The sequence below is a fragment of the Sus scrofa genome, chromosome 6 (genome assembly GCF_054392235.1).
Source record: "Sus scrofa isolate SSC_HxYL_T2T_F1_AM1 chromosome 6, Sscrofa_HxYL_maternal_Yorkshire_Landrace_v2.0, whole genome shotgun sequence".
NCBI classification, from domain to species: Eukaryota; Metazoa; Chordata; class Mammalia; order Artiodactyla; family Suidae; genus Sus; species Sus scrofa.
In genome coordinates this window covers 161707523-161725698 of record NC_139388.1, presented here as the reverse complement: position 1 = coordinate 161725698, position 18176 = coordinate 161707523, and the positions used below count along the sequence as shown (strand labels likewise).

Sequence of the window (18176 nt, the reverse complement as noted above, 5' to 3'; positions counted from 1 at the left end):
CCCTTGCTCAGTGGGTTAACGATCCGGCATTGCCGTGAGCTGTGGTGTAGGTTGCAGACGCGGCTCGGATCCTGCGTTGCTGTGGCTCTGGCGTAGGCCGGTGGCTACAGCTCCGATTGGACCCCTAGCCTGGGAACCTCCATATGCCGTGAGAGCGGCCCAAGAAATAGCAAAAAGACAAAAAAATAAATAAATAAATAAAAAGAAATAAAGAAGACTTTCAAAAAAATTATTTTATTTCTTGCATACTTTTCCAGATCTTTCTTCCCAAGGCATTACACTCAGGAAGCTCTGGCTCCTTAAGCAAACTAAGTTTCTGCAATATAAAATAAGTCTTTAAATCTTTTCAAACAAATTTCTAAAACATCATTCTAACTTTTAAACATTGGCTTAGTTCAGTAAGTTAAGGAAATAAAAAACAAATGAGTTAAGGATATATCACAAAAGCTCCACAGAAATGGAAGCAGAGTGACATTTACATTCAAGATTATTAAATAAAATAAATTACATTAATAACCATGGAACTATAAAATAGTCACTAAAACTCAGCAATCTTACTGATGTTTTATTATTATGAAAGGTTATGCAAGTAATTGCATAATAATCAAATGCAGCTATACTCTTACCTTATCCTGCTTTTGATAGGTTTGTTTTATGAATGAGCGTGTGATTTCATGTAGCTGACGCAAGGCTGGTACCACCCATACAAACTGGGGATTATTAAGCTGAGATGACTAGAGTTAAAGAGAAGTTACATTGATTAAATTTATAAATAAATGTCAGTTCAAATTTATTAGCTATAAAAAATGTTCAAGTCAATTAAGTTTTCTTGTTACACATTCCATTATTTTTCTCTTCACATTGCTCATTTATAGTTTATCTCCATGCACTCATAATTCAGTCTTCAACTTCTTATTCTGCATGCAATCCTAAGGCCAAGAACTGCAAACAGGAGTGGATGTGAAGTGACAGTGAATGTATAGGGGTACACTAGCAAAAAACAGACGACAAGGAATTAGCAACTTCAGAGGATAGATTAGGTAGCACAGGCTGCTAGGATATGCTGACGTAATAACATAAATTGATGGCAAAAGCTTAACTTGGATAATACTGAACTAGCTGATAAGTAAAATGATATAAAAATATGGTTTTCTATAATTACATGATTAAGATACCAATGACCTGATCAAGATATTAGTTGTGGTCTAAATATTAAAGAAATATTCATGACTGCTTATATTTCCTAGTTAAAACAATTTTATGAGATCATTCTATTTTTATAGCCACTTTACACTTACACTTTACTTTTTTCGAAACACTTTCAAATGTTATTTCTGAAACATGACAATTCAGATCTTCAAAGTACATATCTGAAAAGTCTGATGTTCATGCAATACTCTTTAATAAAAAGAAAAATGCTTTTTAATAAACAGCATCTTTTGAACCATGAGATTTCACTATAAAATTTGTAAGGATGTCAGTGTAAACACTATTGATCAATTGATCAAGTAACTCTCTACAAACTGAGTGACAGTATTGGGTCCTTAGCATTTATTTTAAAAAAAGGTACTTTCTAAAAAGCCTTCTTGCTTCTTCAAGTCCTTCTGTAAGATGAAGATGCCGATGGGTCTAAAAAATACTTTTGATGTCATATGCAGAAAAATGCTGTACTATTAAATATATCAATGAGAGAGAGCTACTGTCAAAATAATACTGGCTTTCCCAGAGACTAGCCCAACCAGCAAATACCATATTTCCTGGATTCTAAGATACAGGTTTTATAAATTTTAACAATTCTGAAATTGACACTTATTACAATTATATCAAAAGAAACTTACCAGCCACTAGGCCTAGTAGTAAGTTTAGATTTAGATATAGCTGTCATTACCTGAGTATGTGCAAACTTAGCTGTGTACAAAAGGTATTTGCTCATTGACACATCGTTTCTATGTTATGTGGCATAGTTAGCACCAAACAAGGATGGCTTTTTAACTTAAATTTAGATTACTGATTTGTTTCTTGAATGCTATCAGAAAGATTATACTAAGATGTAGCACTGACTAGCCTGCTGTGTCCATCAGTTCAATCAAAAGCGAAGAAAACTGCCAGTGGTCCCAGACCAAAGCATCTTTCAAAACCAGGAGAATTTGGTGTGACAGATTCATACCCTGTGAAGGGCTACATCACTTGGCATTAAATGTCTCTCTGTCCAAAGCTGCACTTTAACTCAAGAGAAACTGTTTAACTTGTAGGATATACAACTTAATGAAGGAAAAAAGCAGCTTGAGTTTCAAAAAAAAGACAAGGACGCAAAACTATATTCTTCAACATGCCTCAAAGTTTTACAATCAAAGATTTCAAAGAAGTCCAAACACTACACTAGATCATGGAAAGCAGTGTGCTACAGTGAGGCTCTATGTATTGGAGTAAACCTGCGATGCATCCTGCAATCACTGGCATCTTAGAATCAGAGAAATAAGGTATATATTAAAAGCCAACTAACTACCTGCAAGACTAGTTATAGTATTTCTGCTAAGGTACAGAAGTTGCAAAATGACAGAGATTAAATTTCTAAGTATTAAGTCCAAACTGTTATCTTCCAAAAGGACTGCAAACATTAGGATCATAAATATAAACCCTTTAGTAAATAATCAGGTATATTAAAAAGTATCATTGTGACCAATTAAGTCAATTACGGTTAGTTTATTTTTAACACTGAAAATTATCCTATAGAATCTAAAAAGTATTTCTTATATAGACTTTCTAAAGTTTAGCAAATAAGACAGATGTCATTTATTCCCTCATATCTATGACATTACATTGCTAAATTATAAGAAAATTTTAAATTATTCTTTTCCCTTTACAAAGGGGGCAAAAGACTATGGTGAACAATTAGAATGAACATATCCAATAATGTCTCCTAACGAAGTTGCGGTTTCATAAGTAGGAGTTAATGGTATATCCAAATTAGACTTAGTGTTAGATGAAGCCGTATAGGTCAACTAATTTAGCCTGCGAACCTATACCTAAACTTTCCTTATTCATTTCTCTTAAAAGACTAGACTTCCAGTATTTTCACTGATGAGGAACTCAGGAGGCAGTGAGTTTGCTATCAGACTGTTTTCATAGGGAGTTCAATGATCTGTGATATTGAAACATGCCTTCCCATAACTTCTCAGGAGACTTAAAAAGTTGACTCAAACTTCTATAACAATCCTGTAGGTATCTGAAGAAAGTCTTCATAGTCTTCCTTGAGTTCTCTGTTCTCAAACCTGAATATCCCACTTTCTCAACTGCCTTTTTTTTTTTTTTTCCCAGACCTAGCCCTTTATCTAGAATCAGAGTCAACATTTTTAGAGGGGGGAGGACATTTTTTAAAAAGTATATCCTCCTGTGCTAAACCACAACACTGTGAGACTACACAGAGGGCATCCTGCTACTTTTACTTTCGGTTACATGTTTTGGCAGGCAGAGGCCACTCAAATATGGGTAGTAATGATTTTCGTGTCCTCATAGGTGGAGGAGAGGAGGTAAGAGGAAGGGAACCAACACTTACTGAAAGGCTGCTGGGTATTGTGCTAGGGGGCCTTAAGATAATGACTTAAGGAATATGCGAACACCACTAATTGAGTAAAAAGGGTTTGTTTTTTTTTTTCATTTAGTATTATTTTTTGGATGAGTACATTTAAAATTTTTAATTGAAGGAAAAAAGAAGTGAAATAAGTGGGAAAGGGTTGGGGGCAGACAGTGGAAGGTATAAAGGAAGCAAAGGAAAGAGGACCAAGGAAGCCAAGGTATCCTGGCAGAATCTACAGAAATAAAGTTAAGAAATAAGGGTCAGAATTTCTGAACACAACAATGGAACTTAGGAATTTTAAGAGTGTCAAAGCAGAGGGAAAGGGAATCAGTTGGGGGAGTAGAGGTAGCTGGGGATGGGGGGCAGGGAGTAAGAGGTGGGTGATCTTGTCTTACCCTTTGCTTAGTTTCTGTGTAGCCTGGCAGGGAGACATAATCCCCAGTCAGCCCACCTTGCTGCCTGGCAGGAAAGGGCATAGCATAGAAAAACACCTTTAGTGGCAGTATATAACTCACCCCCCTGCCTGGAGTCATGTCGGGGGCTGTGATCTTCCCACTGCCCCCCCCTTCAGCTATGTGTACATCTGCAAAAGCGCTCAGTCGACTGAGAAGTGCTCTATAAATGTAAGTTATTATTCTCTGAAGTGAAAGAATGGTACATCAGAATTTCTTTACTGGGAGCAGTGGGATATAAAAAAGGAAGAATATTCTTTTCAAGACTCACAAAATGACTCCAAAATTCTCCCTGCTACTTTTTGAGTTTAGTTGTAAAACAACAGACATGAATGAAGTGACTGCAAAGAGAAGCAATAAAGATGCAGCGATGCTACTGGCTAGAAGGGCTAAGTCAGGCTTGGCTATAACAAGGAAGGAACAGGGGTCAGGAAGGAGTTTCTGGTTTCAAAAGCCATTTTCCTGGAGGGAGGAAAAAGTCCCTTCAGCTTTGACCGTCATACCTATAAAGAAATGTGTCTGTTACTGTGAAGAAAAGACTACTGTCTATGTACTCTTTCCTTCTTACTATCACTACTGCAAATTCTAAACTTCTTAAATAACTCCGGATGCGCTTCGATCATAAAGACAGAGGGTGCTAAATTATCTGAATAGTTGAGCTGAGAAAAATGGAAAAATTCAAAATGCATCTGAGTAGAAAGAGAAATGCTGGGTTAAAGGAATAATCATTGTCATGGTAATCATAACCTGACCATTAGCAGCTGCAGTCTGTGAATGATGTTTAATATAGAAAATTCACTGGACCAAATTTCAATGTCAGAGATACAACAACGTTCTTAAATGTCCCCAACTATACTTTAGGACCAAGCATAACGTACAAAAATAAAAGCCCATGAAAACACCAAGGACACTTAACCAGAGCTGAGTTTCTGAATTTAACAATGTAAGTTAGCAGTATTCAAGATCCTTCAAAGAAACGCTTGTTCGGAAAGCCAAGAAATATGTCTTACCAATGAAATGACCAAGTCATTAGCTGTTTACCAAAACCTTTTCTTAAGTTAACAGTGAAATGAAACCTCTCTGGCTTCGGGGTTTTATGCTTCATCTGGGCAACCTGGGGGCCTGCATGGCAAGAGAAGGCTCCCTAATCAGGGCTGCTGCGACCACGGAAGCCCGCTCCATTGAGTGGCCACTGTGGTCATCCCTTTCCCTCTCTGAGGAGAGCCTTGATCTTCAATACCAGAGCCACCACCATCGCTGCCCACTCTGCCAACAGTCTTTCAGAGGGCAATCCTTAAGTCCAGAGCCACCTGGAGGCCAGAATTCTGGAGAGCAGGGCTGCCACAGTACCTGTCACTTCCCAGGTCTACCTTCAAAAACCAAGCCCCAGCAGCAAGCACTCACTCCATAACCCCTGGTCTAAGGAATTACCTTAGGAGCTCATCTGAAGCATGCACCTGCAAACCACTACGTGCCAGCACTGAATGAACCGCCTTCCTTTCTTTCTCTCCTCTTACTCTAGGAATGCTCCGCCATTGCTCTCTTACGGGAGAAAAATGGGCATGGCATTTAACTCAGAATGCTTCTTAAAGTTGTACATACTTTGGATTTAATTTAAAAAAAGAAAAACCAAGTTGAAGGCCTTATAATCTTACGAAGATAAGACTACTCTTTGAATGTGACCCTGTTTTTTTTTCCCCTTTGAGAGACAATAACTCCCCAAGCTTTAAATAATAAAGCACTGGTCATAAGCAAATATTTAAACAGCGGTTTGTATCTGAATATTATTCTAAGAAATACTAAAATATACTATTATCTTAAAATTATGATGCAATTTATTAAAAGGAATTATTAAATGAGTATACCTTTTAGGTGGTTCCATCTGCAAATTCTTACCTTGAATCCATCCTTCTTGTTTTTTTCCAAACCTGACCATTCTCCAGGCTGAAAATTAATTTTAAGAGAAATATGAGTTCATAAAGGCAGTACCTATAATTTCCCAATCTTGGACTCTAGGTAAGAGCTTCCAGATGGGATATTCATTTAATTTATATCACAGAAAAAGAAAACTATCTGGTTCTAATTAGTCAGATGATACAATTGCTCTGGCAACAAAACTAGACCAAAGATAAAACCGACCCTTTTAATATCTTCTATGCACTTAATGATGTAGCTCCTCTTGATTGCTTCTTTCACTGCATATGCATCACTAAGGATTGTCAGGTGCTCCTCCAAGGCCTGCTGAATAAGGCTACTGGGCAGCGTTGGGAGATGAGCCAATTCCCAGAGTACATCTAACACCTACGACAAACCACATGTGATGAGCTTAGCCCGTACGCAAGTAAAGCTGCTTTAAGTACTTGTAGCTAAAAAAGTCGTTTGATTCTCCTGCCTTTCCAGAAGTGGTCTCATAGCGAGCTTCCCGGCCTATTCGTCCAATCAGGCTTAAAAGCTTCTGTCTTACTCTATCACTCTCAGTCTCCCAGCTCTGCAGAACGAAAAAAAAAAAAAAAAAACACGACATAGGAATTGCGTCCCAGACAAATTTTATCACACTGGAAAAACTTTAAACTTGAACTAAAAAGTTCTATAAAGTAAGAAAAGTATGTTTAAGCACTGCTAATTTAGAGAGAGGAGACCTCACAACAGCTTCTTTTAGGAAAATTTACAAGTAAGCACATTTGAACACATACCTTCTGAATGAGAACAAACAAATGATTAAGCTGATCTGAATTAAACTTGACAGCTGCTGCAGCAATAATAGTATGGATGTTCTCGATCACAGTGGATGATTGTCCTGACTAGAAAAGGAGACACTGGTAAAAAGTCAAGTTTTGGAACGTGGAAAAACCCAAGTCTTTCCCCTGGCGATTTACACAAGTGAAAGCAAAACAAACGGTAACAAAGATAAATTGATTCTAGTCTAATCAGCATACACTTGCAAAAAACTGGTAAGACTACACGAAGCAATCATTATTAATGGTTCTCAGTTGGCTTGTTTAAATTCCTAGCAGCATTAGATCTTAAAAACACTACAAAAAGATGACAATCAAGTTCTCAAGCTGACATATTACTTTAAGAAGAGGACAAAATATTTTCAACCAGCAAAAAAAAAAAAAAAAAAAAAAACTCAAAAACTTAAACCTATTAGTTTACCAGAAAAAACATATTCATTTTTGGCAGTTTATAAATGATCTCAGTTGAGAGTATTACCTGCCTCATTTTAAATTTTAAATTTTGCTCATAGACATTTGTGACCTCACTTAATATTTATTTACCCATGAGCAGTAAGCCTCTGCTTCAGGCCATATGATCAAGCTTGCAGTTGAAAATTCACGTTATAACCTCAACCATGGCTTCCTCATGCCTCATTGGTTCTCCATATGAAACTTTAAAGACAGGGACACTTTTAAAGATTCAATTCTACAAGATGTGCTCAGTATTGACTACACATACACATTCACCGAATGTAGTGAGGATACACAATTTATACATATATCATGGTCTTTAATCTTCAACTTTATGTGGATTCAAAACTTATATTCACAAAACAAAATTATATGAGAGTATTCGATGAAGGTCAAGACATGGAAGTAAAATTTATAGAACTTGGAGTCCCTGTCATGGCACAGTGGAAACAAATCTGACTAGGAACCATGAGGTTGCAGTTCGATCCCTAGTCTCGATCAGTGGGTTAAGGATCTGGCGTTGCTGTGAGCTCTGGTGTAGGTCACAGATGAGGCTCAGATCTGGCATTGCTGTGGCTCTGGTGTAGGCTGGCAGCTGTTAGACCCCCAGCCTGGGAACCTCCATATGTCGTGGGTGCGGCCCTAAAAAGACAAAAGACAAAAAATAAATACAGTAAAAGAAAAAGTATAGAATCCAAGACTGTTTGCCTTTGGTCTTCCACCTACTTTTCTACGGTTTGCTCTGTAATGCTAGGCTGGGAGCCTGCAAAGTACAGTTCCTCTGCCAGCTACGCTGTTATGTTGTCAATGAGAGGCACTGCTAAGAGATGAGAAGGCAGGAGGATGGATGCACTTCTGGTTTATGCTCAGAGAGTGGATGCAGGTGCTGGCATTTGTGGCAGCAGGGGATTCCTAAAGCCCTGGTGGCAGTGTCGCATCTTTGACAGTTCTAACACTTGAGCAGTGAGAGCATCTCCAAAGGCAGCTTCCTTCCTAGAACTTAATACTCCCTTTTCCATTTTGCTCCTCCAGCATTCATACTTTCTTTTTTTTTTTTTTGCTCTTCCACCCTAGTGACACCTTTGTAGACAATCCTCTGTATTTAATTCCTTGTGAAATACCCAGTCCGCTTCTGGACTAAATTCTGACCAATGCAGTGACTAAATATATACAGCCAAGGTGAGCTCCAGGCTTCTTTCTGGCTTAGCAACTACAGGAAGGATAAGACCATTACTGGAAATAGACTGGAAAATAACTAGGTTTGGAACAGTTAATTTGAAATGCCCATGCAATAACACATGTGAAGGTATGAGAGTTATGCATTTAGATATACTGCACTGGAACTCCAAGAAGAGGTCTGAATTAGAGATAAAATTCTGAAAGTCAGCAGCATCCAAATGTAGTCAAAGCCACAGGAGTGGATGAAACTGACTAATGAAAGACTGCACAGTGAGAAAAGGGCTAAAGGTGAAGGTCTGAAAAAAGCTAATATTCACAAAGCAGAAGAGACTGAGTGAGTCAAGGTGACTTAAGGAGGAATGCTGGAAAAGTGGGAGGAAAATCAGCAGAATGGATCATTAACAAAGGGAAGAGAGAACACAGGGTATGGTTGAATCTGTCACAGTTGCTCCGAGTGCTGAGAAAATGAGATCTGTAAACTCTAAGTATTACTACTGTCCTCATTTAAAAGAATGAAAGGGAGAGAACTTACTACTGAAAATTGATAAGCAAATCAGACTGATAAACAAAAGACATCCTTATTCCTAGCTCTTCCACTAACTGCTACATAGCCTGCAGTAAGGATTTTCACTTTTTAATCTGAAAAATGAGAAGACCAGACTAGACCAGCAGTTTTACACCCTTTGAGGAATGGAACCCTTCTTACTTGTACAATCTCAGTACAAACTCTTAAGCTGTAAAAGAGGTCTGAGGGGAGCCGCGGTGGTTAAAGCAAGATAGACGTTCCATTCTCTGCTCATTGACCACTCTTCTCCCTCCTTCTGATTTTTTATTTTTTTTTTTATTTTTGTCTTTTTGCTATTTCTTTGGGCCGCTCCACGGCATATGGAGGTTCCCAGCCTAGGGGTCGAATCGGAGCTATAGCTATTGGCCTACACCAGAGCCACAGCAACGCGGGATCCGAGCTGCGTCTGCAACCTACACCACAGCTCACGGCAACGCCAGATCGTTAACCCACTGAGCAAGGGCAGGGACCGAACCCGCAACCTCATGGTTCCTAGTCAGATTCGTTAACCACTGCGATACGACGGGAACTCCCCCTCCTTCTGATTTTTTAAAAAAAATAGAGTCAGAAAAAAGGCAAAGGCAATTCTGATCAACTTACCTGTATCTTCCAAATTTTAGTGAGCTCATCTAAAGACAATTTACTGCCCAAGAGTTCAATAATTCCCTTTATACGATCACAGTATTGTGCTTGGTCTATGTTGCCTGAGAGGAAATACCAGAAAGGGAGACAGAGTAAACACGGACTTTCTAAAAATGATCCCATTAATTCATAGCAATATTAACTTGCTCTAAGAGTATTTAAAGGTTGGCACACTCAAAGCGACAGTTTCATTCTTTTTTAATACAAAAATATACTACTTATGTGTTGGGTAATTTTTTAAGCAACTCACCTTCCAACGCAATTGATAGAACTGAGTTTTCAACCAGCCAGTCTAATAATCTGTCTGTATCTATAGCATTCTTCACGGATTTGGATAAAGTGCTATCTTCTATTAGTTTGGTTACCTAAAGAGACAGGATTATTGTGACTGACTCTGATGCAAATATTGATAATTAAAATCTTCATATACATTCTGTGACTTTTACACTTTTACAGACAATGTGGTCTGATAATTAGCCAAAATGTGTCAAGAGCCAGTTATTAGAAGTTAAGAGACTATTGGAGTTCCCGTCATGGCGCAGCAGAAATGAATCTGACTAGGAACCATGAGGTTGTGGGTTCGATCCCACTTGCTCAGTGGGTTAAGGATCAGGCGTTGCCGTTAGCTGTGGTGTAGGTTGCAGACTCGGCTCGGATCCCGAGTTGCTGTGGCTGTGGCGTAGGCCAGCAGCTACAGCTCTGATTAGACCCCTAGCCTGGGAACCTCCATATGCCATGGGTGCAGCTCTAAAAAGACAAAAAGGAAAAAAAAAAAAAAAAAAAGAAGTTAAGAGACTACTTATTTGTGATGTCTCTTTAAAAAGAACACAGAGCTTGCATTCCCTGGGCCACTGCTGATTGTTTGAGATAAGTATCTGACCAAACTTCAATCAGAGGCATCCTTCAAATTCTATACTTGGGACCAGAGAGAAAGTATTGGCTCTTCCCTGGTGACGGGAGCTGTCTATGGCCATGGTGTCTACCATAGGAAAGACGTCACTCTCCAGGCAGAGAGAGGAACAAGGCCACGATGCTCAGGAGAGCAGAGATAAGACTTGGACAGAGTCCTGGCAGTAGTCAGTTCTGGGATTCTAGCTGTTCCTGTTGCCCACATGTGTCCTTGCCCTTCCAGGTTTGGCTGGTCAATCCCTCATTCATGTGACACAGCTCAGTCCTCTTCCATAAATTCCTCTTTTGGCCTAAGAAGATTCAAGATGAGTTTATTTCACTTGTAGCCAAGAACCCTAATTAATACAAACTGAGGGAAAATAACTGGAATTGTGGTGAACTGTACTGGATCCACCTGTCACTCACCAAAGCCATCTATGCTCATGTAAAGTTTAGGAAGGTGCAGAAAATTATTCCCATCATTTTGCTTAGATTGTGAATCACAATTATCATTTTGTTTTTGTCCCAAACCCAGTTAAAAGATCTGGATTAAATAAACACATATCTGAAATATAATAAAAGGAATTATATCCTTAGGGTAAAAAGTAAAACTCAAACTGTATAGTCATGGAATTACGTTCTAGGAAGTTTCACTAAATATTTCAGAAAATGAATTTTGAATGGAATACATGTTAAAAAACACTTTAACAATTATAAACATATACACCATTTTATATATAACCATTGCTATTTCTTTTTGTATAATTACAAGAAGTTATGATTCTTTTATTTCCCCAAATTTCTACATTAATAACAAGTTTTGGAAGAACTTAAGAAGTGTCCGTGCTGTAAGTCTTCTAGAGATGAATGCAAAACTTACTTCTTTGAGGGAATTCATTTTAGCGCTAAAATGTGGCGATTTCAGCATGCGCAGCAGGATGTCCAGACGAAGGTCGTCCACAACTGTCACCAGATCCGGTTGGAAGCGCATGCAAAGTAACTTAATGGCAGACAAAAGCTCCGGGATGCTAACCAATCTCTTTTATTGAAAAGCAAAGCAAACACACATACATACACAGAAAAAAACAAAGAACCATGAAAACATTTTGATGCTAATTCTTACACACACAAAGATATGTAACATTTTCAATAACAATGGTCTAGTGGTGACTGATACTCCACAATGTGACTTAACTACATTTTGCTTCTAAACAGAAATTAGCACGGTGAGCAAAAAAAAAAGGGAAGGGCCCTAAGAGAAACTCAAGGTAGACAAAATAAATCATGTGTAATTTAAACATTAAAATTACTTTAGGAGTTCCCATCGTGGCGCAGTGGTTAATGAATCCGACTAGGAACCATGAGGTTGTAGGTTCGGTCCCTGGCCTTGCTCAGTGGGTTAATGATCCAGCGTTGCCATGAGCTGTGGTGTAGGTCACAGACGCAGCTTGGATCCCGCGTTGCTGTGGCTCTGGTGTAGGCCAGCAGCTACAGCTCCGATTCGACCCCTAGCCTGGGAACCTCCATATGCCGTGGGAGCGGCCCAAAGAAATAGGAAAAAAAAAAAAAAATTACTTTAAACAACTTTGGATAAGCTTTTAGTACTGAATTATTTTAAAGCTTCTTCGATGCTATAACAATTATAGTACTATCAAAATGAACATGGTGGTAAAATTCTTCATGGCATCACTTACTGAGAACCCTACTTTCATTCTATTGACGGAAGTAACATCAACCACTTGGTACTTCAGAAAAACACATTCTTTGGTTGGGAAACATAAATTGAATTTGATGTGAGCTGTATGTGACCAGACTCCAAAGAGCAATGGTGTGTGAACTTGGCCCCAAGTCCTGGCTCTGCTTCCGGGACAGGTGCTACCTGACTGGAGCAAGCATTACCTTGTCTTTGAGGTCCTTTTCCTCCACACTCCGCACGTCCTGGATTGTAGTAAGGATGACTGGGTCTAGCATGGGCTGCAGGAAAAAAGTTTTGGCGTTAATAAGGACCCCCCAAACTAGAGAGGAGATACTTTTTGATTCACATTTCACAAAAGAGAGGGTGCAATGCAAAGATCTGAATTCTAGTACCAGAGCTGTCACCAACTAGCCAATACCATTCCAAGGGAACCCTTAACTGACTCCGTGCCTCAGCTTCTTTACAATCACAAGGCTGCAATCCCTCTCTTTACTATCTTAAAAGGTCCTTAAAAGAGCAACCAAAGACACATGAGTTTATGTAAAACATTAAGCATGAGTGTATTATTTTGTAAGGAAGTAATGTGAACTTGATTTAAAAAATAAATATGGGAGTTCCCATTGTGGCGCAGCGGGAACGAATCCGACTAGGAACCATGAGGTTGTGGGTTTGATCCCTGGTCTTGCTCAGTGGGTTAAGGATCTGGCATTGCCATGAGCTGTGGTGTAGGTCCCAGACGCAGTTTGGATCCTCCATTGCTGTGGCTGTGGCTGTGGCTGGCAGTTGTAGCTCTGATTAGAGTGCTAGCCTGGGAACCTCCATATGCTGCAGGTGCAGCCCTAAAAAGCAAAAAAAAAAAAAAAAAAAAAAAATCTATCTATCTATGTATATATTCATAGACCATGAAAAACAGGCTATTTTATGTACTTACTTTTGCTTGCTGTTATAAATGAGGCCTACAGATAACATTCATACACTGCTCCAGAATGGTAGCATAACCAGAAAACTAATTCTAAACAATATGTGAAAAGTAGTAAAATACTAGCTAGATCTAAACGATCACTTTCATTTAAGTGAAACAATTAAAACCTATCTAGCGACAGGAGAAGACAGAAAATATTTGGTTGTCAAGGCCAAGAAAGCATTAGCAACGAATTCAAATGACATCCGGCAATTATCCAAATAGAATTTCCCTATTTACAGTTACACCAACTGCATAGTGAGAACTGAGGACTGGAAGAATAAAAGATGCATCACACTGCTCTTTTGTCAGTACATGCCAGCCAGTCCTGCAGTTGTCTCACTGAGACTCTGAGATGGGCATGATTATTATCACAATTTTATAGATAAGGAAGCCAGGTCACAGGAGTTACATTAGCCTTCCAAAGTCACACAAGGAACAAGTGGTAGAAACAGTGGTTAATTCACATAAATATTGTTTATTTATGTGAATTTATTGCTGAATGAATTTAAGGTTGAATAGTTTGATATAATTAAAATAAAATTAAATATGCTTTGGTTGGAAATTCATATACCTTTTTCTCCTTTTAAAATATGCTGTGCTTGGAGTTCCCGTCGTGGCGCAGTGGTTAAAGAATCTGACTAGGAACCATGAGGCTGCAGGTTCGGTCCCTGCCCTTGCTCAGTGGGTTAACGATCCGGCGTTGCCGTGAGCTGTGGTGTAGGTTACAGACACGGCTTGGATCCTGCGTTGCTGTGGCTCTGGTGTAGGCCGGTGGCTACAGCTCCGATTCAACCCCTAGCCTGGGAACCTCCATATGCCACGGGAGCGGCCCAAGAAATAGCAAAAAGACCAAAAAAATAAATAAATAAATAAATAAATAAATAAAGTATGCTGTGCTTATATATGAAACCTAGAATTTCTAAAGAGCAGTATTAATTAGCAGCTGGACTATTTATACTACATCTCTCTCCACGGAGCAGTGCATGCATACAGAGCATGCATTTAAATATTCTATCCTGGCCTCGATTATTTAAAAGCCAATTCTTATTAATATTCATTATTAAATTACTAAAAGTCAAGATATTTTTGCCTCTTTATGTCTTAGTGTTTCAGCTACAAATGATTTATTTATATGCCTAATAAGTAAAAGGACACTAGTGTTTCTAAAGAGCTTAATATCCAGAATGAAGAAACACATTTAAGTAGCCATCCTGTTTCAGTTAAATATCTTACAATATTACTTTGATGTTTGAAGGCACTTAAAACTTAGAAATAGCAGAATTTTCCAGGGCCTACTAAAAAAATCCTATCTCTCTTGCAAAATGGCCCTAAGCAAATTAGATAATAGAAAGAAAGAATAGCAGATACGAAAATATTGCTCCCAAAAGGACACTAAGCTTTCAGAACCACTTACGGTGATTTAAAAAAAAATCTCAGTGAAAGTTGTAAGAGTCACAGACTCATTTTTTATAAAGGAAATAATAAATAGACATGTTTCAATATGACATTTTATTCAGTCAAACTTGTTAACTGTAATGGAAAGAAAAAAAGGAAGTGTAATAAGCCCTAAGCATTAGGAAGCTGAAAACTCGCAGCTTTGACATCTTATGACCTGCTGACATACAAATTGCAGACAATCAGACAAGATGAGCTGCTAAACTGTTACTCAGTACTAAGTGACTTGCCTAGTAAGTGAGCCTAGCAGACTGCTCTACACTGCTTCATTGAAAGCATTATACGCCATGGAAGGCTCAGATAGTCCTGGGAAGGGCAAGGGAGATATGCCACCTGTTTTATAGATAAGGAGGCAAAGTGAAATACATGCCGGAAATATTACATTTGATAAAATGATAAACTGAAAAGGTTAACCTTAAATGTTATAGAGATCGCCTATACCTTAAGTTATTAATCACTTTTATTTATCTTCCGATAGATAGTATTTTCACTATGAGGATAGCTAACCTGGAAAGAAAAGTTATTCTGAATTAGGCACACTTCTGAACAACCTGATAAAAAGATAATTTTTACTGTTTGTATGTCTTAGATCACTGGTAAGTGTAAAATGGCCCATCTTACCTGAACCACTGAGGAGTTGAGGTACTCTGCACAGACCCCCAAGGGCTGCACCAGGGCAGAGACTGCCTGAAAAAAGACAGCAAAGGTGAGAAATACATGCGAGCAGGTTTCTTCCCTTCAGACCAGGCAGATAGAGCCCTCTTAATACATCAGGGAACATTCTATACTCTTGGACAGGAAGAACTGACATAAAGATGTCCATTCACTTGAATTATTATACAAATTTAATCTAATTTAAATCATAATATGCCACTAAAACTTCTTCGGAGGCCTGGATGAGACAATTCTAAAGTTCACACTGTAGAATAACAAAAACTTTTATTTTAAAAGGAGAGAATAGTTGAGAAAGGAGTGAAATGTGCCTTTAACAACAACAAAAAAGTTAAGTCTTCCATGAAAAAAATTATAACTTTACTAGACGACATAAACGGTCCAAATAAATGAGGAGATACTATGTTCTTGAATGCAAAGGACAAGTATTAGAAAAATGTCAATTCTTGACACCTATCAACTCAACGCAATTCCATATATGATCTTGGTGGAACTTTCTGCAGGAGCATCTTTATTAAGAAAATTTGAGTTCCCATCATGGCTCAGTGGAAATGAATCTGACCCCTGGCCTCACTCAGCGTGTTAAGGATCCGGCGTTGCTGTGAGCTGTGGTGTAGGTCACAGAGGTGGCTTGGATCTGGCAATGCTGTGCCTGTGGCATAAGCCAGAGGCTACAGCTCCGATTGGACCTCTAGCCTGGGAACTTCCATATGCCGCAGGTGCGGCCCTAAAAAGATGAAAAAGAAAAAAGAAAATGTGAGAAAAGAAAGATACTAAACAGAACTGTCACTAGCAATAATTAAAACAGTGGAGTAACAGTACGGAAATGGCCAAAGAATAACCAAAAGAATGAATGACTAGAATTCATGTACACATGGGACTCTGACATTTGATAAAGCCAACAAATCAAAATAGTAATGAAAAAATTCATTAGATTAAATTCTTCAATTAAAAAAATTAGTTATCCATTTGGAAGAAAATAAAACTGGATCTCTATCTTACACCAAACATAAAAATAAATTCTAAATGAACTTAGGAACTTTTAAAAATGAAACTATACAAGTATAAAATGGAATGAATGCTTTTATAACTTTGAGATAGGGGAACATTTCCCAAACCAATTATCAAACTTTCAAGCTAATAAGGAAAAAACTGACTATATAAAATTTTGAAGCCTGTCTACAGCAAAAAGACACTATCAACAAAAAGGAAAAGAGAAGCAAAACCCTGAGGAAACATTTACAAATATACAAAATAGAAATAGCATCAATATACTTAATATAAAAAGAATTCCCAAAAATTAATAAGACGAGCAATTCTAAAGAGACCTATGTAAAGACTGACAGTATGCAGCACTAATGAGAATATAAGGAAACGACTTTGTGGGAGTACAGACCGGTAACAGCTTTTTGGAAAGAGATTGCACTATCAATCATAATTTTAAAATGTATGTAACAGTCTTTATCCCAGAAATCCCATTTTCTAGGAATCTGTCCTTCAGAAATGGTAGCGTATGCACACAAAGACAAATTTACACGGGGCACTCTCTGTAACAGTAAAAACTTAGAAATAAGTCAACGCTCAAAAAAATAATGCTCCTTAATGGTCTAACATTTGCAGGAACACACTGGAGCCATCAAAAACACTGACAGTACTAACCTGAAAAGACGTCCATGATATAACGGTACATGAAATTATGCTACCAGGTGTAACGGTTACAATTTAGTCTTAAAGAGAAAGAGAGAGTATGCAGACAGATTTCAGATAAACTTAGACAAAAGTCAGAAAGGCTGCGCATTTGATGGGTAACCATGACCTCGAGGTAGGTGTATGTGGGGGGGTGGGTAGAGGGCAGGCAGCTTTCATTTCTTATATGTACAGGTATTTTAAACTGATGGATTGTGAATGATGTTTTTCCCCTTGTATTTTTCAAGTCCAAAAATATGTAAATGTAAATGCAAAATGACTATATTCACTTGTACTCAGTCTTATAATACGACCTTCTGAGCTGGTCAGAAATCAGGTATTTATCATGAAATTTTAATTATACCTGTTTGCTAAAATTAGTGTCTAATTTTTGGAGTCTCTGCTATGCCTGAATTTTACCATATCCTCAATACAATCCAAACAATCTAATTTTACATCAACTGCAACAAAATAACATCATTGTTTCAGAAAACAGTCTGACCTAAGGGAAAATACTTGGAGTCATCCTGAAGACATGTGATAACTAGGAGGGCAAGCCCAGATTCCTACTGTCCACCCTTAGCCAATTTCCATCCAAGGAGGGAAGAAACTTTGGGTTTCTCTGTTTAAATAAATTAGCACTGCAGGAAATTAGTGAGTGTTTTAATCTTTTTCAAAAACGAAGTTCATTTCTATCACTGCCCGATGACCTATACAGCCAGCTCTTGAGAAACAAGCAAAGTGAATAAAACCCGATACTGAAGAGGTTTTTGTCTTGCTTTTTTAAGTCACTACCTACTATGTTTCAGGTCAATAAAGTCACTTCTAACATACTCAATCCATTCAACAGGGATCAAAATGACAGACTAACAACCTAGTTAATGTTCAGAGAGGGAAAGGAGAACTCTCATCAGTGTCAGCAGAAGGATCCATGATCTGGTAGACATCTATTCTTTAAGGATAAACAGCAGGTAGCAAGAAACAGTCAGTCTAAAAGATACTAACAAAAAAAAAAAAAAAAAAAAAAAAAGAAAATTAAAGACCACTATCACTGATGAACATAGATGCAAAAGTCCTCAACAAAATATTAGCAAACTGAATCCAACAACACATTAAAAGGATTATACATTGTGATCGAGTAGGATTTATACCAGGGATGCAAGGATTCTTCAAGATCCGCAAATCAATCAGTGTGATACAACACATTAACAA

At 38.0% G+C, this 18176-nt stretch overlaps 1 protein-coding gene across 8 annotated transcripts in view; it reads right to left on the bottom strand.

Annotated features, from left to right (window-relative positions):
- The window catches only part of USP24 (ubiquitin specific peptidase 24), a 164070-nt gene that overhangs the window by 92614 nt on the left and 53280 nt on the right, over nt 1-18176 (bottom strand). For 3 of the 8 annotated variants that reach the window (XM_021097812.2, XM_021097813.2, XM_084964983.1), the window contains exons 8-18: nt 15228-15293; nt 12391-12465; nt 11372-11530; nt 9854-9968; nt 9562-9665; nt 6723-6830; nt 6422-6517; nt 6169-6330; nt 5926-5973; nt 3973-4032; nt 627-734 (exon numbers count right to left, since the gene is read on the bottom strand). In XM_021097812.2, the coding sequence (XP_020953471.1) occupies nt 627-734; nt 3973-4032; nt 5926-5973; nt 6169-6330; nt 6422-6517; nt 6723-6830; nt 9562-9665; nt 9854-9968; nt 11372-11530; nt 12391-12465; nt 15228-15293 (1101 nt within the window). Of the gene's footprint in view, nt 1-218; nt 735-3972; nt 4037-5925; nt 5974-6168; nt 6331-6421; nt 6518-6722; nt 6831-9561; nt 9666-9853; nt 9969-11371; nt 11531-12390; nt 12466-15227; nt 15294-18176 lie in introns of all 8 variants that reach the window. The other 5 variants (XM_084964980.1, XM_084964981.1, XM_021097814.2 and 2 more) reach the window with 3 other exon arrangements.